The sequence below is a fragment of the Microtus oregoni genome, unplaced genomic scaffold (genome assembly GCF_018167655.1).
Source record: "Microtus oregoni isolate MIOR12 unplaced genomic scaffold, Mior012 000062F_ref0000492, whole genome shotgun sequence".
Taxonomy (NCBI): Eukaryota; Metazoa; Chordata; class Mammalia; order Rodentia; family Cricetidae; genus Microtus; species Microtus oregoni.
This window is the reverse complement of record NW_024543872.1, coordinates 5925445-5950220: the sequence shown is the minus strand read 5'-3', so window position 1 is coordinate 5950220 and position 24776 is coordinate 5925445. Positions and strand designations below refer to the sequence as shown.

Here is a 24776-nt window from a genome sequence, read left to right as displayed (position 1 = left end):
ATAGAATATTCAGAATTTCAAGTTCATTGGTTACATTGTTTATCACTTACCTCTTCTTAGTCATCTTTTACAACTTTTGAATAAAATATTAAAAATAATTTTAAACCACTTACAGTAGGAGCAATAAAACCATTTAAATATCATCTTAGTATTATTTAGAAAATTTATTCATTTGAACCCTGATGTCGATGGTGTAAAATATTTTTGTCACTTGAACATGAAAGATAACATGCTACTCTGTGGCTATTAATGGCCTAGTCATTACCTTAATTAGGTTAGCTTGAATCTTTTTTTTTTCCCTTGGAGAAGGCTCTTGCTTTCTTATGAGTTTATTCAGATACACAGAAAACAATAAAAGGTAGGTAGATTTCTATGTCTGGTATTACCCTATGCTGGATAGTTTTATGTTAACTTGACACAAGCTAAAATTATCTGAGGGGAGGGAACTTCAATTAAGAAAATGTCTCTATAAGATTGGGCTGTAGACAAGTCAATAAGACATTTTCTTCATTAGTGATTGATGGGGGAGGGCCCAGCCCATTGTGACTAATTCCATCCCTGGACTGGTGGTCCTGGTTCTGTAAGAAAGCAGGCTGAACAAGCCATAAGAACAACCCAGTAGTCAGCACCCCTCCATGACCTCTGCATCAGTTCCTGCTTCCAGATTCCTACCCTGTTGGAGTTTCTGTCCTGGCTTCCTTTGATGATAAACAGTGATAAGAAAGTGCACGTTAGATAACCCTTTCCTCCCTGTCTTAATCAATGTTCTATCGCAGTGATGAGACACCACGTCTGCAACACTTATGAAAGAGCACATTTAAGTGAGGCTTGCTTACAGTTCCAGCGTTTAATCCACTATCCTCACGGCAGATAAGCGTGGCAGCATGCAGGCAGACACGGTAGCTGACAGTTCTATGTCTGGATAGAAGGCAGAGGAGCCTGGGATTGGCTTGGCCTTTTGAAACCTCAAAGCCCATCCCCAGTGACACACTTCCTCCAACAAGGCCGCACGTCCTAATCCTTTCAAATAGTGACACTTTCTGGTGACCAAGAATTCAAATATATGAGCCAAAGGGGGCCATTCTTACTCAAACCACCACATTCCCCAACTTGCTTTTTGGTCAGGGTATTTCATCATAGCCATAGAGCCCTAAGTTGGAACCAGAATTGTGGGGTACTAATGTGACAGATGTGACCATGTTGTTTTTGGGCATGGGGGGATTGTAGAAAGACTTTGGGACTTGGCTAAGAAGAACCATTGAGTATTCTTCCAACACTTGGTGAGCTATTTTGTAGCTTGGAAGATAAGAATGTTGAGGACACTGCAGATGATAGAGGCCTGACTGGTGAAGTTTCAGGGGGAAGTTTAAAGACCCTATCAGGGCCATTTGTTATTTTGAATTAAGATCTTGTGGTTCTGGTTAGCTGGGGCTGAAGAATCAGCTGTGATTAACAAGATACCAGAACTACTGAAGTGAAATCTTTGCTTTGCTAGGATGCTTGATGCTGGTTGGTTGGAGCTAAGAAATTAGCGGTGGTTAAGAAGAGACCAGCATGACTGAGGCAAAATCTTTGGGGAAGTGTTTCCTGAGTCAGCACACAGAAGCTGTTCCAGAGGCAGCAAAGACTGTACCTCACAGTGGCAGCTGAAATTAGTACTGTGAGAATCACCCAGGTGGTACTGGTCCCGAAAGCATGAGGGAGTCATGGGAAGTATCTGAGGTTTGGCACTCTGAAAGGCCAGGAGAGGTCATTGGTGAAGATGTAGCCTCAGTTGAAGGTCCAGGATTGACAGGAACATGCAATGAAGTTGAGGCTTGGCACCATGATGACAGCCTATGAGAGGCTATTGGTCAAAGAGCAGCCCAGTTGCTACAGAAGACCCAGAGTTTTGGAGATGCAAGTACATGGGACGACCACCAAGAACAGCAACAGTTGTGGAGTGGAGCCAACTGGAACCTAGAAGACAAGCTGTGAGTGGTGCAGAGTAGAGTCAGAGAGGCGACCCAAGACCTCTGGAGGAGTCCAAGACTGTTCATGAATCCCAGACATTGAACACTGGGTTTTCACTTTGATTTGATTGTAACTGTGTCCTGGCTCTTCCTTCTTGAAGAAAGAAAGCATTTACTTTTTATTTTACAGCAGTCCGCAGCTGAGACTTTGAATTTTAAAAGATGTTGGTTTTAAGAGGATGACCATTTTAAAGAGGCTGAACTTTAAAATGTTTAAACTTGAAGAGTGGGGATTTTTAGTTATTTATATTTTTAATGTGCAATCTTGTGGATGAATGAGAAAAGAAGGGTTGTGGCTTAACTGTGATGTGTTTGTGTGTCAATTGGCAAGGGGTCAATTGTACTGGACAGTTTTGTCACTTGACACAAGCTGACATCATCTGGAAGGCTGGAGCCTCAATAGAGAAAACGCCTCCATAAGATTGTGCTGTAGGGAAGCCTGAAGGACGTTTTAATTAGTGATTGATGAAGGGCCCAGCCTGTTGTGGATGGTGCTGGCCCTTGCTGGTCCTGGATTCTATAAGCAGGCTGAGCAAGCCTTGAGAACAAGCCAGTAATCAGTGCCCCTCCAGGGCCTCTGCATCTGCTCCTGCCTCCAGGTCCCTGCCTTGCTTGAGTTCCTATTCTGATTTACTCTGCTAATGAACAGTGATATGGAAGTGTAAGCCAAATAAACCCCTTCCTCCCCAAATTGCTTTTGGTCATGGTGTTTCATGGCAGCAATAGAAACCCCAACCTAGATACACCTATCAACAATTATTTTCTGAGTACTTAGTAGTACATATTAATTATGCAAAATGAATTTCATATTTTCATCCATGTATATAATGTATTTTGATCATGTTTAACCCCCTCCCACTGACCCACTTCCTCTTCCCCATTCTCTTCTACTTACTTGTCTTCTTTGGTGCCCCATGAGCTTAATTAAAGGGTTTTCTATTTCAAGTTGTTGTTGATTGAATTCCTGATCCTACCTGCACTTCTCAAGTGCTGGGTTTCAGAGGGACTCCCCAACTCAGGTCAGTATTGATATTCTTGTTTGTGCATCTGTAAAATGGTGCTATTAACGCCTCTCTAGGTTCTGAGATTAAAGACTATGTACTATGCCAATAACCACACCTGGGGTGATTTGTACGAGCAGATTCTATAGTGAGAGACAGGAGGTAAACACTGAGCTCCCTCAGAAACAACTTGTCAGCTTCCTAACATGATTAAGTTCAACAGCTGCACCTGACTTTTGAGATTAACACTAGCTTCACCAGCAAAACTGTTCATTGGCCAGTTTCCAGTTGGTTAAATGTGAAACTCAGGGTTAAAAACTCCACTGCAGGGACTGAGATGCTATACAGCCCTCTAGCTCAGTTCTGTGTTGCCACTGGGTAATTTAAGAATGTGACTTATAAATCAGGTGGTGGTGGTGCACACCTTTAATACCAATTTAGGAGGCAGAGGGAGAGGCAGAGGCATCTCTGTGAGTTTGAGACCAGCCTGGTCTACAAGAGCTAGTTCCAGGACAGGCTCCAAAGATACAGAGAAATCCTGTCTCAAAATACAAAAACAGCACCACCAACAAAACCCAAACAAAAAAAATAATGTGACTTCTACTTCATTATATTGACAATACAATAGGAACCATATATGACAGGTTGTAATTTTCTCTTGACAGGCAGAATCATTGTAAATCTTTTATCAAACTACTTTAGGATGCTGGTTCGTAAGAACCAATTCGGGGGCCAGTGAAATGATTCAGATAAAAGTATCCTCCAAGCTTGACTACCTGAGTTGAAGCAAGGAGAGAATCAACTCCACAAAGCTGTCCCGTGACTACCCCCATGCTATGCCCCTCCCCCACACAAACAGAAGGTAGATTCATCAGTTAGGCATGGATTATTTCTGTGGCTGCACACTTGCCTGGCAAGCACAAGGCCCTGGGCTGGTTACAGTTATAAGCAATCCCTTAAGGTAAGGATGGAAGCATTCTATGCTTCTAAAGCAGACACTGCCTTGCTTGCCTCAATTCTGTTCCAATTGTAGAGAACCAAAGCTCAAGCCTTTAGGGCTTACCAAATTTCCCAGGGCAGAAATAACTGAGTGTACCTTGAAAGGTATCTCTAAACTTAGACGGACATAATTGGCTTCCCATTCCTGACCTTACCTACTGGAGGTATCTCGCTTCTCTGAGAAATTCAACTACTTTGAATATTAAGTGCCTCCAAAAGTAAAACGTAGTTACATAAGATATTTCAACATTTTCTCTTACGACCAGACTCTTGAGACAAAAACATTCATTCAGACAGACACCCTCCCACTCCAGCAAACTGAGTTTTGTGGTAAACTGTCAACATTTTATTTTATTATTGATGTAAGCATGTGATGTCAAAGTAATGGAGGTAATTTTACACACTCAGAATTTTCTAAGTACTTAAGCTTACCACTGACCTTGAAATAAACAAACATTCCGAAGGACTAATCCTTAATGACTGGGACGGGAAGCAGGCCTCAGGCAGTGACTTCAGTTGTCAATCTACACTGAGATATTTTGCTGAAATTCTGATACAGCAGTTATAAGTGTGAATCCAAACGCTGAGGACAGTACATGCATGAAAAGCTTCCCCAGCCTGTCTCATGGACTTAGCCTGACAGAAGCAAGACAAGTCTTTTTGTAAGTTTACATGTAGTTTCCACAGATGCTGCCTTAGACCTCTTTCTAATGTACACATCATCCTGACTCTGGTTCCATGTACTACGCTTTAGAGCCATCTAGGTCCATAGGTAGAAGAACACACACATACTGGCATGGCAGTTGACAAGAGCAGACTGTTAAAGCAAAGTCCGGTTGTGCTGGTGCAGCCCTGTGGGAAATTCTCCTCCAGAAAGCAGATCAGAAAAGACCTGCTAAGGAGAGCAGTGGAAGAAGAGTCAAGCAGGCAGAAGTGAACCACTGTTCTTCCCCGGGTTCTCTTCCTTGTTTTAAAGGTATACAGTATTACGAGAACTCAGTAGTCACACTTTCAACAATCATGGTCTAATGTTGCTCCGCTTCTTCTTGCTTCTTATTTTGACGTATTGTCCTTGCTGCCTGTGGTATCATGTTAGGGATCCCGTCAATGATTGGATATGCTATTCCCAACTCTTCATTAATCAATTCATTTGTTGATGCTTCATATCTGAGGGAGAAAAAGAACACAATGAACTGTGAGAAATCAAAGGTCAGAAGATCTTGATAATCAATAAATAGACCATCCATCCAATTCTTGATAGCTACTCCTCCAGCAGTTTTATCTTACATGCACTAAGCCAACCCAACCATTTCTCTTAGAAAACCATGTTACAATCTGTAGTTATTCCCACTAGAATCAGTAATTTCTCCTATTATCTTTTATAAACGTTATTCCCAAGCTATGCCTTAACATTTTCATACTACTTAGAAAAGATGTCTACATTTTATGCCAGTATTCCTTCCTTGCTATGGTCAACCCCGAAACACTCCAAAGGGAAGAAACAAAAACTTCCTCTGTTGATGTAAATGCTAGGGAGACTTTTATGAGACAACAGAAGGAAGTCACTGAGAATCAACAAATACAAATAAAAGCCTGGGCGGCGAGAGGGCACAAAGGAAGGAAGTCCGCAGTGAGCTAGCTACATAGGTAGACAGTAAAGCAAATGGTGATTTCAAGATTTAAGGAAACCGAACAAGTTCTTCACTACAAAGGAACCAATCTAGAAGGTGAAAATGATGATAAAAATCTCTAGTAACATGCAATCTGAAGATAACCACGTTTTATCATTTATGCATCTTGTTAATGCTGTCTATTATTCTGTTTCTGGAGTCTGGAACTGTGGGTGTATTTCCTCCCCAAACCAGCTGGAGGTTAAACTTTAATGAAAACCAGCTAGGCCACAACTAAAACCATGGGACAATGCACAGTCAGATCAAGAGTGCCAGACATCAGGTGTATAGGTACAGCACTGGAAGATACTATAATTTTTTATTGTGTATTAAATAGTGACTAGTTCTGGATGTCTCCCGCGTCTCTATGGTTCATATGCGTGGCCGAACACTGGAAACAAGAGATGGGGGTGGGGTGGGGAGGGGCGTTCACTCCTGTAATCTGCTCTCAGGGAGCACAGACAGGAAGAGTACCACAACTTGCTAGCCTGGGCTACATAAAGAGTTCCAGGAAGGGCCAGACAAAATATCCAAACCTGTCTCAAAACAAACAAACAAACAAACAAACAAAACAAAACAAAAAGCAAAGATGAAAAAGGCTGGGAAGATGTAGGTAGGTCAATAAAGTATTTGCAATGTAAATGCAAGGAACTAAGTTCTGATCCTCAGTAAGTGTGTAAGCTTATTCCTGCGCAGTGATGTGAAGCCCCAGCTCAATTCGCCCCGGGTTCTGAGATTCCTTCCTAAAATAAATTGGGGAAAGACTGAAGACAACGAATGCACGGTGACCTTTGGCTTCTGACGCAGCGCGTGAACTCTCACACACAGAAAAAGGAGACAGAAGGAAGGGAGAGACACGGCGGGGGCAAGGGTGGAGAAGAAAGGGGAGAAGAGAGTGAGAAAGAAAGGAAGAAAGGTCCAGACGCTGGCCCTAATACTCTGCTTCAACAGGCTCTGGTGACGCCAATCTGAGAAACCCTGTCTTTCTTGGAGACCCTGTGGGTCCAGGACTGACTGACTGTAAGGAGCAGCCACTGCAGAGCCCGAGAAACGCCCGGCTCCCGTCACGGGCGGGCCTGACCCCAGCAAAAGGGCAGCCCGGCGACCCGCAGCCAGGGAGTGGGCTCTGGACCTGCTGGCTGTGGCCGCTGGGCCACCACCCTTCCCCGGGGTACAGGCGGCGGCGACTCTCACCTGAGCGGCTTCTTGGAAAGCGGACACACGAGGAACTGCAGCAGTGCGGGGTGGAAGGTGCGGGGCTCCTCCGCCTTGTCGCTCCGGTCAGCGAAGGACCTGACCCCAGGCGCCAGCAGATACCTCCCGGAGACCGCAGACGATGCGCGCGGCCCCCGCAGCGCCGGGGTGAGCCTGCAGCACGCGGTGACCAGCATGACCGCGCCGAACTCCGACGCAACTCGCTTCCCCCACACCGACCCGCCGGGTCACCCTGGCCAGGCCCCGCCCCCTCTGCGCTCTGCCGGATGCAGCCCCAGGGCAGCCAGCGCTGCAGCTGTGGTTCCGGGAGCAGGACTGACGTTCCGGGGTCAGTGGCTGCGCCTTTGCTTTTACGAAACTGTGAACCAAACCACTGCTCATTCGGGTGTCCAACTTTTCTGTAAGGCTAATCACAGATGCCAGGGGCCAGACTCCGGTCACACAGTGCTAGGCTTCGACTCGGGTGGTTATCTTCAGAGTCTTCAAGCACAGGCGTACTGTGTTAGAAGCAACAGCTTTTTTTTAAAATGTTAATCCTTTTTCAGTTTTCGTCTCCATTCAGAAATTTAAGAACCTGAAAAGAATGGCTTTATTCTCGTACTCTGTAAGCCGTGAAGGCTTTTAAAACCTAGGTTTGTTAACTGTGACTACCGTGATAAAGCACAACTAATTCATTCCTGTAAGCCGACTAGCTCTTCCCAACCTGTGAGAGGAGACTCTGTGGTCCAGTGACTTTTTCGCAGGGGTTGCCTAAGACCGTCGGAAAATACATATTTACATGACGATTCATAGAAAAATTACAGTTTTGAAGTATAAATGAAAATAATTTTATGGTTGTGCCGGTGGGGGGGGGGGTCACCACAACATAAAGAACTGTGTTAAAAGGTCACAGCATGAGGAAAGTTGAGACCCACAGCTGCAAGAAGGCTGTCTAGGAAAGGAAGCAGACATATGTCCCTTAGTCAAAGGGTCTACTAGCTTGGGTTTTGACTCCAACTTCTCATGGGCGTGATGCCTGTTTGATTTCCCTTATACAGTTGGGAGGTAGGCAAGAAGTTGGGCCCAGACAGTTCCACATTTCTAAGACAGACAACTCAATTTCCTTATTGGTATAATAAAATAATTCAGTTTCCTTATAGGTATAGTAAGATCAATACCTGTTCTGACTGTGAACTGAAGTTGGGGTGAGCATTGGGGGGACCCTTCTCTATTTAAGATTCTATAAGACTAGCCTGCTGTGGTGGTGCACACATTTAATCCCAGAACTCAGGAAGCAGAGGCTGCCAGGTCTCTGAGTTTGAGAGTGTGAGGCTAGCCTAAGCAACACAGAGAAACCCCGTCTCCAAAGAAAAGAAAAAGATTCCACAAAGCTGGTGGGCAGAATAGGACCCTCCATGATTGTGGAGAATTGGAATGTTCCAGGCCCTGAGCCAGATTTTCTTCAGCTGTCTTTAGATGCCTTATTAGCCATTCACTGCCTACCTCTGCGTCTGACCTAACATTCCGTTGGGAATGTACTACCAGCCCACTGTCAGCTAATGTGAAAGAGAATCCCTAGAAGGAAGCCGTGTCTGCACAGACTGGCTGACTCGTTAGAGCTTCAGAGATGGGAAGAAGCTGAAAGGCCTCAAGTCCAGAGCCAGTGTGTATTGGGAGCATCTTTAGCCCCCTTAGGAGCCACTTAATACTCTCCTCTGTACATGACCTGACACTTTTGTGGCCAAAAGAATATATGAACAGAGCCCTAGTTTCCACCCATCAGAAGAATCTGCCAGACAACAGCTAGGGTCTATCACAGTTTCCTTGCTTGGCTGTAGCCCACCTGCCTGATGTACCCACTAATATATTTTATGACCTTTAAAAAAACTTCTAATAAAAGTTCATAAAATTGCTACTGAGATAGGATTAGAGGGACATAGGTAGGCAGGAAAAGTGAAAATGGCTCCCTAAGATGGTGGTTTCTTTTTCCCAGACAAAAGTGGACTGGGCGGTAGTGGCACACACCTTTAATCCCAGCACTTGGGAGGCAGAGGCAGGTGGATCTCTGTGAGTTTGGAGCTGGTCTGGTCTACAAGAGCTAGTTCCAGGACAGGCTCCAAAAACTACAGAGAAATACTGTCTGAAAAAAAAATTAAAAAGGACAGCATAAGGGTATGTATTTAAACAGGACCAGTAGAGGAAAGGGGAGAACCCAAGGGCCTCATAAAACACCCAACTGAGGGTTTAGCATGTTCCCAGCTTCCGGGTTTCTCCATCCCAAAGGGAGCTCTTTGCAATAAAGATGCCACTTTTGCTTTCTCCACAGCTCTGCCTTGTCTTTCACTGACATTCAACTCCTTGTCATCCCATAGGATGAACTCAGAGACTCCCTAAATGACTACCAGCACCCCATTACATCTCTTGGAGGTTCGCCTGTGATTTGAGAAGACCTCTACTCAAGATAGCTATACCTTACTAAAAACTACAATGGACTCAGAAGTGGTCATGATCTTCTGGCACTCCGAGGACCTCTTTTGGAGTGAGGGAACCCTGTGTCCATGATTGACATGGTTTGAACCCCAGGTCAACCCCCACCTCTACTGGGAGTAAGGAGAGTAGGGGGATCTGGCTCTGATACAATAGCACGCTGTCATCTCAAATGACTAAATGGAGTCTTCTCCTTCAAAAACTAGGGTGAGACTATTAGAACTCAAGAGACATTGCAAACTGGACCCCCGAGAAAACAAACATGTTTCCAGAGAGAGAAGAGGGCAGATTTTTCACTTGATACACCTGGAAAGGTCTGTGGGCAAAGTAATTTCTTGATTGATCCCCTGGCTTTTGAGCCCCCGAGAATGAATGGACAACTGTAGTCCCCTGAGGATAGGCTGTCTGGGGGGGAAGGAGCAACTCACTCAGTTCTCTGTTTCTCAAGCCGCTCTAGCACATAAGCGAGTCCTGAAGATTTCTGATGTACTGAAAAGAAAGTGATGGCAAGCGTGCCTTGGAGGTGGGTCGTGCCTGGAATCCAAGTGGGGGCGGCTAAGAGTGAGCTACTGTGTAGGAAATCTTTTCTGGCTGCTGGCACTTCTTTGGGGCCTTAGCTGCTGTGGTGAACCCATATGGCTACTGAAGACTTGTCTTTGCTCTTCCTTAGAGCTCTCAAAAAGTACAAATGTTTCCACTTAAAGCTTTGTCACTATATGTGGCATGTGAAGGAAAGGACATAGGTGTCAGGATGAGGGCCTCACTTAGCTGGATTGTCTGGCAAATGACAGCTCTGACCTTACAAATACCCCCCCCCCCCCCCCCCGCGCACACCCTTTCTTCAGCCCGGGCTCCATTGTGTCCCTGAGTGTGTGTAAAGCTCTCTGCTGTCTTTGCAAAAGACACTGGGCTCTGGAGGTCCCCCAGCTGATGTGGGAGTGCGGAAGAAAATGGCAAGGATTGTTAACAGTAAGGCTGTGGGTGGGATGCAGCAGAAGGCTTGCTCAACGTGTGCTAAGGCCTGAGTTCTAGTCCCAGCACTGAATAATACAAGTTGCAGCTAACATCTCCACAGTCTGGGTGTAGGCTTTATGCCAGCTGAACAGACTTCTTGCTCGGTGAAGTTTACACGGATGCTGTGGGTCCCTGTGTTTCCTAACCATTGCCAATAAGGGAAGCATCCTCCAGAAGCAATGGGCATGGGGTGCACAAGTTGTACCAGAAACTACTCATTGGGGTTAGGCTGGGTGTGGTGGCACATGCCTTGAATCCGAGCACTCAGGAGGCAGTCACAGACAGATTTCTGTACATTTGAGGCCAATCTAGACTACAGAGCAAGTTCTAGGACAGCCAGGGCTATACAGAGAAACCCGGTCTTGAAAAACTAATACCCCAAGCCCCAAAACAAAACAAAATCAAAAAACAAAACAACAACACTGGAGTCTGAAGTCGAACTTCTGGGTTCAGAGCACCTTGGGTGGTTCTCCTTCCACATGCTCACTTTCTATGGCTATGAGGGGGTTGGTGGTGTCCAGTTTCACTAAATAAATCCATTACTCTGCCCCCAGTGCAACCTTCCCATCACAAACCCCACTCCTTAGCCTTTCCAGCCTGGTTGCTATGGCAAGGGGAAGTTGGAGGACACCGTTGTCCTAGTAGCCAAGAGTGCCCTTGCAGTTACCCACTGGCTGAACCATGGGCCCATCTATTCTGATGATCCTTAAGACTCTGGCCACTGTCCTCTCAATTAGATACTCCCTACTATACAGGTCTTTTCCTGTTGAGGATCCAACCTCTCTGTGACTGATATGCTTCCTACAAGAAATTAAATGTCAAATCAAGAGGTTTGAGGGTTGGTGGTATCAAAATTATCTTGGATGTAGAGGTATAGCGGACCTAAACTTGAATCAGGGACAAGAGAGTAATATGCCCTGAAGAAAAACCAAAAAGAAAAAAAGAAAAAGAAAACTGGGATGTGACAGGAGACTGAGCCATGGGTCAGTGTGGAAATCCCACTACCTGCTCTGGCCTCTACCCTGGACAGGCTAAACTGCACCCATTGTCCCTTGTTAGCAGGTGGTCTAGGTAGGAAAGAGCAACCTTGACCCAAGACCTCTCTATCTTTCCTCCTCCATCTCCTTGTAGATGGGACAGACAGGTTCCAAGATCCCTCCAATGTCTCCACTCAGCACCCTTGTCCAACAAAGCTCAGAATTAGACCCTCAACCCAAAATCTCTGTCTTTCTTTTGTCAGAAGACATAGCTCTTAGCTGATGACAAATAAATAAATAAATAAATAAATAAATAAATAAAATGGCCACCTCAATGCACCCTCAGTTATAATACTATCCTTCAAATGGATCAATAATGCAAAAGAGAAAGAAAATAGGCCCAGGTCCCCTTTGTTCAACTTTTCTCTTCTCTTCAAGACTACCCAAAAGTGGGTCACAATTATCAGCTAGATTCCACTATTTTGATGGTCTATGTTTCTACTTCTCTACCTGAAATAAGGCGATCACATACATACCCATATATCTCTGCCACCTGAGTCATCGCACCCTGGCTCCTACAAAAGCCATGTATTACCATCTGACCTACCCTGCCTCTCCTGGAGCCCTATCCACCATACACTAAAGGTCCTGGAAGAGTTCAACCCAAAGATCCCAAACCTCACTTCCAGAGGCCCCTGGAATGATTTCTTTGAAGGAGTTGATGAGAAAATTCACACCCTCCTATGGTAACAGTGCCTTTTATTAGCAGAGCTTAAACAACACAAGAATGCACTTACCAAGCCCTGCTCTGGTGTTGCCCACTCAGCTCTGATATTCCCTCTACATCACCAAGAGAAAGGAACTTCCCTGAGAATTCTGATCTAGCTGATAGGACCCACGCCACAAGCAGTGAGATACCTTAGCAAGAACTTGAACTAGCGGCTAAGGGATAGCCAGAATGCCTAAGGGAAATCAAAGTCACAGTGTTCCTGGCCCCTGGAGCACATAAATTAACCCTGGGAAGTCAACTCATTGCATATACCCTCCCCAACACTGGGACATACTTAACTCAAAAGGACAGCAGAATTGTGAAATATCAAGTTTGTCTACCGGAAGGACCAGAGGTGCTGTTTAAGGTCTGTCCCTCCCTCAGTCCTGCTACTTACCTTCCTGATGGGGAGAATCTTGAGCGTGTAAGCCAGGAGGTCTTGCTATAAACCATGACCTTAAAGCCGAATCTATAGAAAACTCCATCCTCCCACTGTTTGCTGATGGGAGTTCATCCATTCAGAAGAGAATTAATAAGGCAGGAAGTGACCGTTGGAATAGAATACTAGACTCTTGAATCCAAAACTCTCCATATCAATACTGCTTTTGCTGTTCAGAGTTCAAAAGCCCATATTCCTCAAAACAAACAAACAAACAAAAAACCATGGTCTTGTTCCTCACAGCAATGGTAACACCAGCTTCTACAGTGGTTACTTTTATATTGCTGTGATAAATCACCATAATTTATGGGAGGGGAATTTTGTGGGGGCTTACAGTTCCAGGGGGATAAGGTTCCTTATGGCAGGGCAGCAAGCTAATAAGCAGCTTTCCTCTGTGGTTTCTGTTTCTACGCCCTGATCTCCCTTTATGGTGGACTGTGATCAGGATGTGTAGCCAAATGAACCATTTCCTCTTCGGTTGGTTTTGGCCATGGTGTTTACCACAGAAATGGGAAGCAAACTGATATTTATGCTTATCTGGTACTATACACTCATACGGCTCTTTGGAAGGAAACAGATGTCGTCAACAATCCTTACGAACCCCATAAATATTCCACGAAAATTCTAAATCTAATACAGGCATCTCTGCTGCAGGCTTCTAGCCAAAAATATATGGGGACCCCAAGACTTCTCTTACCAGAAAGCAGTTTATGATGTCAGACTTCTAGCAGATTATTATCCAAATGCCAGAGCTGGGAGAATTACAGACATGAGGTTTTCACACATTTTTGCTTCTCTGTCTTCTGTAGATGGCTGCATACATTCTGACTGAATGTTTTACAGTCCTTGGCTAGAGTGACGGGGGAAAGGAAGAGAACCGCAGGAGCGATGTGACCAGTCCACTTAGGGAAACTGACCAACCTGAGCATGGACACTGACCAGCTTACAGGCTGTTTCCTGTTTCTTTCCACTTAGTCCTCAAACACCCTCTGTTCCCCCTACCACATTCCCCCTCTATTGATGCTTAATCTTAGTATCAATAACATCATTTTAGTTTGAATTTTAATAGCATCATAATAGGTGACCATCCACCCCCCCCCCCCCACGACCTCTATAAGGCTGGAGAGAAACCTGTGCCTAAGGAAACAGTGTAAGGTAAAATCAAGTATTCTTCCAGAATCAAAAACATAACAGGAATATTTTAAATCTCCCAAAAGTTGAAAACCATTTTCTAAATAAACTGTATGGGTTAGCCATTTTAGCTTTGGACTGCTATGTGGACCACTTTCCCTTTTCTTGTGATCTCTTCTTGATCTTTTAATCATTTATTTGGACAAGGAGTTGTTTAGATGTTATTTATAGCTCTGCATCCATCAAAAGATAATATTGGTTGTCTTAATTAACAATTTGAGTTGAGGGTATGACCTCCCTTCTTCCTATGCATCCTCTAGACTGCTTGATATTTATTTGAGGGGGTATTGTGGGTCAAAGCATATGTATTTTTATCCTTTGGTGTTGATACAGAATACATGATTTTATTATGCCTACTAATTTTAGAACTCTTTCCTTATAAGACAAAAGAGTACGGTAATATCCTGTCCTAGCAGAGTGATGGAATGTGTGAATAATAGAATTACAGAAGGAAAACTCTTTGTCCACAAGCCACCATTGCTGGATAAGTTACCTCCTCCTTTCCCCATACTTTCCTATCCCAGCTCACAGCCAATAGCTTACTTACAAACCTAGCTCCAGCCCCCAGGCCTGTGAGCCCTCTTGGATCGTGAGTCACTTCTCTTTCCTATAGTCCCTATCATGTGGCTATTTCCACACCCACGGGCTGAACTCCAGGCCCACAGCCCACAAACCGCTTCTGTTCACAAGCTGCCTTTGCCTGGCAAGTCGTTTCTTCCCTTCTTCACCTATCACTTCACCTGCTGCCATCTCCACACCCACGAGCTTAGCTCAAGATTATTGCATCACCTCATCAGAATAGACAATTATATTCCTTCGGGGAAATGGTATGTCCTGCAAGGCTTTGGTGTTCTGAAACACAAAACAATGACTTATCTTTATGCTTCTAGTCTTTGAGTGGGGTGAGCTAGGCTAGACAGGGGCAACAGCAGGATACCTGAGAGGATTTTGGTGAGGGTCCGGTGATGATGGTGTACCAGAGGCCTTGAACCAGACCAGCGAATCTCTGCAATGAGAACTTTGCGGGTGGAACTCATTGGACAAAAGGGGGCACCGTGTGACACACTGCAGCTCCCAGTGCCTCTAGGATGAATGAATAGGTGTTGGAAAGATGAACAAGTAAGGTTGTTTTGGTATTTGTTTGTTTTGAATTGATTTTTTGTGAGTGTGGTTTCTTTTGGGGGCATGCTTTGGAGGTGAAAGGAGGATATGAATGGACAGGGAGGTGAGTGGGACTGGGATGCATGATGTGAAATTCTCAAGAAATCAATAAGAATTATGTTATAAATAAGAAAAATATAAAACAACAACAACAAAACCCCACGTGAATTAAGGAGGGAAAGTTGTAGGGGACGGACTGGAGGAGAGAAAGGGGGAATATGCTACCTTCATGTTGAAAGACAAATTATCTATTTGTAAGACTCCCACGGGGAGAGTCTAAAAATGACACATTTAATCCTGTTCTCCCAAATTAATCAAATTGTGATTCTTTAATCATATTCTATATACATGTTATAAGTAATGATAAAAATTAAACACAATTAACAGTAAAGCATGAAAACTGGGAGTAAACAATAATGAGGAAAAAGAACTCAGTCACCACCTGTAAGCTCTGGGCTTTGACATGATCATCAGATACCCAAACAATGGTAGACAAAATAGTGACACTTAGGGATATTTATATCTAAAGGGCAACCACAAAAGCTAATGGGGGCTTTTTAATATTGAAGCAACCCCATGCTTTACTTCAATATTATTTGGAAAACAAATCCCAGATGTAATAACAGCATAAACTGCATGTAGTTTGAGGACTTCCCTCATGAGTCACATAATAGAAGGCCGAAACCTGGTGCCAGGGAGAACTGTCTCCCAGTGATTCCAGAGTTGCGAGGACTTGCCAGACCACCTCTGAAGACAGAGAAATAGACACTATGATGGGCCGGACCACACCCAGACCTGGGCTGCCTTCCGAGGTATACAAATTTCCAGTCTACCTCTTAAACCTAAGCCTGGGTCAGGATCTGAATAGCTGGGTGGGTGTGCGCGCGCATGCGCGCACGCGCCTGTTTGAGTTTGTCACTGGTTCTCTTTGCCCCTCTTTCCCACTTTTCACTGTTGTTTCTTAATTGGATATTGAGGCTGGTGACAGAGCCTAGCTAGTTAGGGCTGCCAGGGTACGGGGGCTAACTCTTACGACTCTGATCTAAACTTTCACGACAAGAGAGGGGAAGATTACGTATATGACAAAGGACGGCATGAAAATCTAAACGCTCCACTTTACTCCATTCTGAGATCAAAGGTGCGAGTGACTGAAATCTTTGCTCTTCGTAGTTTTCCATCATGTTACCTTTGGCATTATATTAATATGTACCTAGCTTGGACTCGGGGGATTACACGATTAGGATGCTCAATGATTCGTGTGTGTGTGTGTGTGTGTGTGTGTGTGTGTGTGTGTATGATGATTTCGCCAGGGGGCAGAAACATTTTGACACCAAGTACCAACGTTTATTACATGAAAGAAACTGAAATAAGATATTTCCTTTTAAGAGAAATCATTACACAGATTTGGTTCTAGGTAAACACTGCAAAAAACACAGAACCAATAAAGGCTGTGGTTCTGCATTATACATTGTGATTATAGAAATGCGAAGATCTATTTGCTTGGGAACTCTGACATCCGTGTTATTCTGCAGGTCAATTATGTTAATTACGTGACCATGGAATTCTCTGGTCTATAAAATATTTAGATGATTAATAAGCATTCTTCCATATTAATCCTTGTTAGCAAAGATGTGCGTTTACTCAAAACAAAGAGCATGAAAATAAAACATAACAAAACAAAACCAAGGCCTGTGGCTCCTCCTCCAAGCAACCCCCCTCCCGGTGGTGATGAATGGGAGGGACTGTATGCCCCCTCCCTCGGGAGACTATCCTTTCACTGCTTTAGGCCGTTTTGGAATTCTTTCTTTAGAAGAGATATTTTTTAAAATCAAACAAAGCAGCTGCTGTTCCTGTGAGTGGCACACCACAAACAAGGAGCCGAGGACAGGGACGGTCGGCAAGGCTGGGCTGGTGAAAATGCAGTCCGGTTGCTGGAGTGTCTGAAGATGCGCTTTTCCCCGGTCTGAGATCCGCTCACACTTTGAATGAACCCATCCATCTTTACAGGCTTTTCCTACCGGAACGGGAGTTTCGCGGGCGAGCGCTTTTTCTCTAGACCCTCTCGGAAGGACATAGCCACCGGAGAGACGACGGTAACTGGGAGACTTTGCGGGTCTGCGGGGTGGTCGGGCAGGTTGCGAGCGGCTGCTGGGAGGGCGTGACGGGCGAAGGCTGGAGGTTCGCGCCGGCTGCCCGCATCCAGATGTGCAAGCCAGCCGCCGCCAGGGAGGCTTCGCCGAGCAGCCCCGGCCTAAACGCCTTGCAGGAGGTTTGTCCCTGCCTGCGCGCCGTGCCCTGAGCTCTTAAGCAGGGAAAGCGCGCGGACATGGGCGAGACCATGTCAAAGAGACTCAAGTTGCACCTCGGAGAGGCGGAGATGGAGGAGCGGGCGTTCCCCAATCCCTTCCCAGACTATGAGGCCGCCGCCTCCGCCGCGGGGCTCGCCGCTGGAGCTGCGGAGGAAACGGGCCGTGCTTGCCCTCTCCCCACCACAGACGACCCGGGCCTGCCTTTCCACCCCAACGGGAAGGTGAGTTGGCTGCCAGGGCCCGCACCAGCGGTTGGGAGGGTGAGGCCACCTTCGCCAATGGTAGCGTCCGGCGGCCACGCCCTGGGGTGCGATGACGTCATCGGCGTGCGTCCCGTCTGGTGTCTGTCCAGCCGAAGAGGCTGGGAAAAGGCGGCCGGGCGGTGGGTTCGAGATCTGATAGACTTTACTTGGATCTTTTGGCCACTGAAGCACTCTGATGGAGCACTTTGTTGTTTCTTGGGACTAAAAAGTGAATTGTTGGGGTTAGTAGATTTTACCACACCTGTCTGTGGGCACGCCCTTACTTGGAGAAAGGCTAAAGTCACACCTTATTCAATCTTTCTAATTAATTTTGTTCGTTTTTTTTTTTTTTTTTTTTTTTGAGACAGGGTTACTCTGTAACAGCCCAATCTGCCTTGCAACTAGCACTTGTAGACCACGCTGGCCTCAAACTCACAGAGATCCTCCTGTCTCTACCTCCCGAGTGCTGAGATTAAAGGCGTGCACTACCACCGCCCAGCCTTAATTTTGTTCTTTTAACAATTTCATACATGTATGTTATGGTTGCTCCCACCCCATTGTCGGCTCCTTACCCCATCTAAAGCTACCTCCCCTACTAATCGCTTCCTCCACATTTACATCGTTTGTTTGTTTGAGTCTTCCTGGGCTTGACCGTCTGTGTGAATTATCCGTTGGAACCCGATGGATTCTCTAGGGTACACAACTGAAGACAATGGCTACTCCTCTTCCAGAGTCAGCCTGATAATTCGTCATTATGGGTTAGGGTCCCTTGAGCTCCTCCCCATCCATGACTGTTGGGAGGGCCCTTGTTGTGCACATCCAGTGAAATAATTAGCAATTCAGAGCTCACTGTTACATTGACTGTGTCCTATCTTAGAGGCTAGCATTTTCCCGTTCGTCCCTATCTTCTGGCTCTTGCATTTTTTTCTAACCGTTCTTCCCCAATGTTCCCACATCTTAGAGGGTGTAGTACAAATGACTTATTTAGGGCCAAGCTTTCATCTGTTACTTGTAGCACCCAAAAGTGCTATGACTGTCTTAAAGCATTATTTATTTATTTTTGAAACAGAATCTCTCTGTGTAGCTCCTGGGTGGCCTGGAACTCCCAGATACCCACAGCCTCTGCCTCCCTAGTGCTGGGATTAAACACAGGCCCCAGCGTGCTCAGCACATTAGGCTGTTTTTATCTCTAACTTTTGAGGAACCTCTAGGTTGATTTCCAAATTTGCTGCACCAGATTACACTCTCCCCAACATTGTAAAAGGACCCCCCCCCTTTCTCCACAACTGTGCTAGCCCTTGTTATTTGTATTGGTGATAGGCGTTCTGACTGGGGTAAAATGGAATTTTAAGGTAATTTTAATCTGCATGTCACTCTGTGTCATTCATTGCAGAGGCTGTTGAACCCTTTTTTAAAAAAAATGTTTGCTATTTGTAGTACTTGTTTTGAGAACTTCCTTTTAGAAGTGCACAGGCACCTCTACCTTTTAAAAAAGTCAGTTTGTGGAAGTGTTTTTCCTGCATGCGCATGCCTAGTACTGAGGAGGTCAGATGAGGGCGCAGGTTCCTCTGCAAATGCAGTTTTGGACCCTTTTGAGCAACTGTGTGGGTGCTAGGACCAAACCTAGATCCTCTGCAAGAGCAGCAAATGCTCTTCCAATCCTACGTAGCCCTTTTAAAAAAATGTTGTGTGTTTTCTTGGTGTTTAGGGTGATTTTTTTTTTTTTAGTTTGTTTTGCTTTTTAGGTCTTTGTATGTTCCAAACACTAGACACTAATAATCTTCTTGAATGTATAGCTGGAAAAGGTTTTCTCCTGTTCCATGGGCTGTCATTGAGATCCACCCCATTTGTTGACTGTGGTCATAATGCCTATGCTGCTGGAGTCCTGTTTGAAAAGTCCTTACCCGTGCCTGCACATTGAAATATACTCCCTACTTTTTCCTCTGATAGTTTTAGAATGTCAAGTCTTATGTTGAGGTGGTTTTGTGCAGGAGACAGGTGAAGATCTAGTTTCTTTCTTTTGAAACTTGATACCCAAGATTCCCAGCACTGCCATGACCTGCATAGCTTTAGGACTACCTTGTGGGGCAATTGGGGGGGGGGGGGGAATGGAGAAACAACAGACCTCTTACAGAAAAGGCGCTGTGTGGAGAACTGGTCTCATCAGTCCAGATTTGGTTCATGGGTTATGTAGAACTTAGTGTGGAGGTGATGTTAGGTCTCAGACCTGGGACAAAGGCTGGGGTGCCTATTTAACATATCAAAGTGGACACTGGCCGCCAGATTCTCCCTGTAGAGCTCAGTCCTTACCTGTTACAGGGCCATCCTGGCTGGCATAGTCCACCCTCTACCGCAAACTTCTCAAGCCCAGGGACTGGGCTGCCCTTCCTATATAATCCAACCATTTTGGTTACCTGGCCCTTTTCAGCTACTCTCTTTTGGACCTCCTGGCTGCTGCACCTGGTTCCCCCCTCTCCCCTCTCCATCCCCCTCCCCTTCTCCCCATATGGTCCAGCTTAGGGTCATGTCCATTCTGGGACTCTCCCAGATGTCCCTGTCTCTAACTATGCTCTCCCATGTATCTGTAATAAAATTTTCCCTCCACCATACCTAGGAGCAGTCATGTCTTTTTCTTTCTTTCTTTAGTGGGTTTGTTATATAGAGCTGAGTGAGGAGGTGGGTTTAGCATATGCTGCTGAATGAGGAGGTGGTTGGCTAGTCTTTGTTGGGATTCTCTGCAAGGGAACAATCTGAGGTTGCAGTCATTCAGGGAGGAAGATGTTGATCTTTGCAAATACTGTCAACATCCATTCTTGGAACAGGGAAAGCCTTTGCCAGTTCCCTGATTCTGACATGGGGAAGGGTATGCAGTTTGCATAGTCTGAGTCACTGGAGTCCTTGATAAGGCCTTGGTCATGTCAATAATACACACTCCCTGTGGACTTAATCAGCTTCCCAAGTGACATCATTTGTTCCAGTGAGATTTTGGCTTTTTTTTTTGTCAAAACCCCCCCAAAAGCCTAAAACTAAAAACCCAAACAACAATAAGAAGCCCAGGTAGAGGAAGTAACATGGTTTTATCCCTGAGTTCTCTGTTATACTCCACTGATCTACATGTTTTGTCTGAACCCCATGACATCTCTATTAATATGGCTCTGAGCTAAAACTGAAATCAGGTGTGGTGTTGCCTCCACTAGGATTGGGATGACTGTCCTGTCTTGTTTGTTTCCATATGTGCTTTAGCATTACATTTTCTGTTACTGTAAAGTATGGCTTGACATTTTGATAAAGATTGCATTGAATCTGTAGATTGCTTTTGGTAGGATGGGCATTTTCACAATGTTTATTTTCCCAATCCATATGCATGGGTGTGTAGTCCCATTTTCTAGTATCTTCTTTAGTTTCTTTCTTTGGGGCCTTATTAAAGTTTTCACTGTAGAGGTCTAGATTTATTCCTGGGTGTTTTGTACATGCATGCCTGTGTGTTTATGTGTGTGTGTGTGTGTGTGTGTGTGTGTGTGTGTGTTGTGACTGGGTTTAATTACTTGGTTTCCTTTTCAGTATGTTTGTCATTGGTAAATAGGGAGGCTACTGATTTGTGTGTTAGATTTGTATACTGCCATTTTGCCGGAAGTGCTTATCAGCTCTCAAGAGTTTTTTGGTGAAGTCTCTATCAGTCTCTTTTGTATAGGGGTTCATCATCTGGTAACAGAGGCAACTTTGGCTTTTCTTATTAGTGTCCCTTTATTTCCTTCTCTGTCACATTACTCCTAGCTAAGAACTTAAGCACTCTGTTGAAGAGGACTGTAGGGCACAGGGATCTTTGTCTTGTTCATGGTTTTTGTGGGAATGCTTTGGGCTTTTCTCATTAGTTTGATGTTGGCTGTATATAGCTCTGAGATTCCAAAAGCCCAGGCCAGAGCCAGTTTCCTTGTTTTTCTGTCTTCTGCCTGTGGATGGGGTGTGAGGTCTCAGCTACTGCTCCAGCACCATACCTGCCTGCCAAGATCTCTGCTGTAATGAAAACCATACTAACCTTTGAAACTGTGACCAACCCCAATGCTCTTGTAACCAGCCTTAGTCATGATGTCTTTTCACAGCAATTGAACAGTGATGAAGATGGTGTCGTACCAGCGCTGTGATTGATTATGAGCTAGAGAAAAAGTGAAACAGAAGTTGTGTTGCCCTTGAAAATGAAAAGGAGACGTTAGAAAGGGAAGGGTCAGATACTGTGAAAGCAGAGCCTGGCGTAGGAGTTTCTCTCTGTAACACTTTTAGTACTTGACAGCTCTTTACCTGAAATTGCTCTGTCCATCTGGTTCAGAGCTACTGAGCTCCAGGAACTGGTTATGGCAAGTAATCCAGTAGCTGTGAAGGGTAGATGGTTTTTTAACTAGCAGCATCAGTTTTATGTGGTATTTTGTGGTATTGGGGGAGGAAACCCGCACCAAATTTGATAGAGGAAATTAATATAAAGGATTGCTATTAACTATAATGAGATTGGTGTAATGAGAAATGTTTCATAATGAATAAAGAGAACTCTGGAGAATATAGGAATAGCAGACATGAGGAACAGCCTGTACTGCTAGGACCGAGAGAGCACACAAGGACAAGGCTCTGGGTAGCAGTTATCTGATGCTGGACTATAAATTACCCTGAATTTAGCAACTTATAAAACACTTATCTCACACAGTGTCTGAAGGTAAGGAGTCCAGATCCTCACAATACTGCAATTAGCTGTGTGATTCTGACTCAGGCTTGTCACGAAAATGCAGCCATTCCAGAGCTCAGTAAAGTAAAGATAATCTCCCTCCTTCACACAGTTGTTGGAAGGCCGTACGTACTAGCTACTCGCTGATGGCTTCAGTTGACTACCTTTTTTCCCTTTTATATTTCTCTCTCTCTCTCTCTCTCTCTCTCTCTCTCTCTCTGTGTGTGTGTGTGTGTACATGCACACACATACATGCCGTGGTTCTCTCCTTCCACCATGTGATTTTTGGGAATTAAATTCAGGTTGCTGGGCTTGGCGCAAGTGCCTGTACCAACTTACCCCCTCACCAGCCCCAAGGGCTCAGTTTCTCACCATGCAGGTCTTGCCAAGAGCTGCCTTCATGACAGAGCAGCTAGCCTCTCCTGACAGCGAGTGGTCAAGAAGACACAAAATGCTCAAGCGTGTTCTCACAGAATCTGAGACTGAAGAGTAAAGAGGGCCGGTTTTGAAAGACTTGATTAATCTGAAGAAAAGAATGAAATTAGAGAAACTTTTACTTTGTATTTGTAATTTGATCGTCTTGAACTATTGGAAATGGTTTATTTTATGGCTACTTAATTTTCCATAGCTTAAAAAATTTAATGGATTCTCTTCCATTTTAAAATGTATTTGACATCTTTATTATCTATATTATAAAAATATAAGGAAGCTGGGCAGTGGTGGCGCATGCCTTTAATCCCAACACTTGGGAGTCAGAGGCAGGCGAATCTCTGTGAGTTCGAGGCCAACCTGGTCTACAAGAGCTAGTTCCAGGATAGACTCCAAAGCTACTGAGAAACCCTGTGTCGAAAAAAAACCAAACCAAACCAAAACAAAACAAAATATAAGGAAATTGGTACTTCTCAGTTGCCAAGAGAATATAATTTATTCCAGATGCACAGATGGGTATGTGAGCCTCTAGCTACCCAAGTGGCTGAAGCAGAAAGATGGCTTGAGCTCAGGAGTTAGAATCCAAGCATGAGAAACTTAAATGAGATTCCATATCTTAAAACCAGAGAAATTGAAGTACAAAGTGAAGAAGAGTAGTGTGTGGGTGCGGGGATGTGGATGGAAGGGTATCATCTATAATCCGTGTCAGAGTGAGGGTTGTGTGTCAAGGGCATCAGCACTAACTAGATACCTGTTAGGAATGCAGCTCTCACCCCAAACCTAAGAAACTATGGTCTCCCCTTATTATTCTTGTGAGGCACATAGGAAAAAATATTATTTTGAATATTTTTCAAGAACATGACTGGGGAGATTTGTATGCTTCAGAACCACCCGAGTCTATATGCCCATCCCACTTCTGTCCTTTTGATACCATCATGGTGTTGTTGAGTAGGGTTGCAACTGTAATGATTCAGCCACAATATGGCTGATGTTTCCGGGTTCCAGGGCCATGCACCTGCGGAAAGCCCTCAGGTAGAAGTGCATAGGCATCTCTTAAATGCTGGAGGTGCCATCTTCAGCCCCCCCCCATCTGTCTCATTTCTAACCATATGCCCCTCATACAGTCCTTTGCCCTGAGACACTGAGTTGGGGAACCTGTGCCCTCTGAATGCAGATCCACTGCTTTGCACTTGACACCATGGTGTGAACTGAAGCTCCCAGAAGGGGAAAAAAAGGAAAAGAAATGTGTATTTGGTGCTGGAGGGGGCAAACTAACTGCACCTAGAATTAAATATAATTATTAAGAAAAATGTTTTATAACTGCTCTAAAGAAAAATAATGAAGAAAAGGAACCATCAAGTAAGAAAAAGATAAAAAAAAAAGTTCTAAAAATATTTTTAGTAAAGTCCTGGAGAGACTAGGGATACAAGGGATATACCCTGACATAATAAAGGCAATTTGCAGAAAGCACATATCCATAGCCAACATCAAAATAAATGGAGAGAAACTCTAAGCATTTCCATTAAAACTAGGAACAAGACTAGGCTGTCCACTCTCTCCATATCTATTCAGTATAGTACTTGATGTCTTGGCTAGAGCAATAAAACAACTGAAGGAGATAAAGGGGGTACAGATAGTCAGGGATAAAGTCAGAGTATCCGTTTTGCAGATGATACGATAGTATACATAGTGATCCTAAATCTTCCACCAGGGAACTTCTGCAGCTGATAAACACATTCAGCAAAGTAGCAGGATAGAAAATTAATACACAGAAAATCAGTAGCCTTCCTATATTCCAAGGACAAATGAACTAATAAAGAAATCAGGGAAGCCACCTTTACAAAAGCTTCAAAAATGTATTTCTTGGGGTAACTCTAACAAAACAAGTGAAAAACTGGTATTTATAAACCTTAAGACGTTGAATACAGAAATTGAAGAAAATATCAGAAGATGGAAAGATCTCTCATGCATATAGAATGATAGGATTAATATAGTAAAAATGGTCATACTACTATGGACTCAGTGCAGTCCCTAACAAAATTCCAACACAATTCTTCACAGAACTTGAAAGGATAATTTTCAGCTTCATATGTGAATATAGAAGCAAAACAAAAACCCCTCAAAACCAACAACAGCAAACAAATAGGACAGCTAGAATAATCCCGAATAAT

The 24776-nt window shown here is 44.4% G+C and overlaps 2 protein-coding genes across 3 annotated transcripts in view; one reads left to right on the top strand and one right to left on the bottom strand.

Moving 5' to 3' along the window:
* Positions 1 to 4343: 4343 nt before the first annotated feature.
* Positions 4344 to 7169, bottom strand: LOC121439681 (protein preY, mitochondrial-like). Its single transcript, XM_041640255.1, has 2 exons — positions 6877 to 7169; positions 4344 to 5179 (listed from the first exon to the last, which is right to left on the bottom strand). Exons 1-2 carry the CDS (start codon positions 7071 to 7073, stop codon positions 5038 to 5040), a joined length of 339 nt encoding a protein of 112 aa, XP_041496189.1. The 5' UTR covers positions 7074 to 7169; the 3' UTR covers positions 4344 to 5037.
* A 9472-nt stretch (positions 7170 to 16641) lies between these two features.
* The window catches only part of LOC121439718 (lanC-like protein 2), a 45040-nt gene continuing 36905 nt past the window's right edge, over positions 16642 to 24776 (top strand). For both annotated transcript variants that reach the window (XM_041640313.1, XM_041640312.1), the window contains exon 1: positions 16642 to 17444. In XM_041640313.1, the coding sequence (XP_041496247.1) occupies positions 17241 to 17444 (204 nt within the window). In that variant the 5' untranslated portion in view covers positions 16642 to 17240. The remainder of the gene's footprint in view (positions 17445 to 24776) is intronic.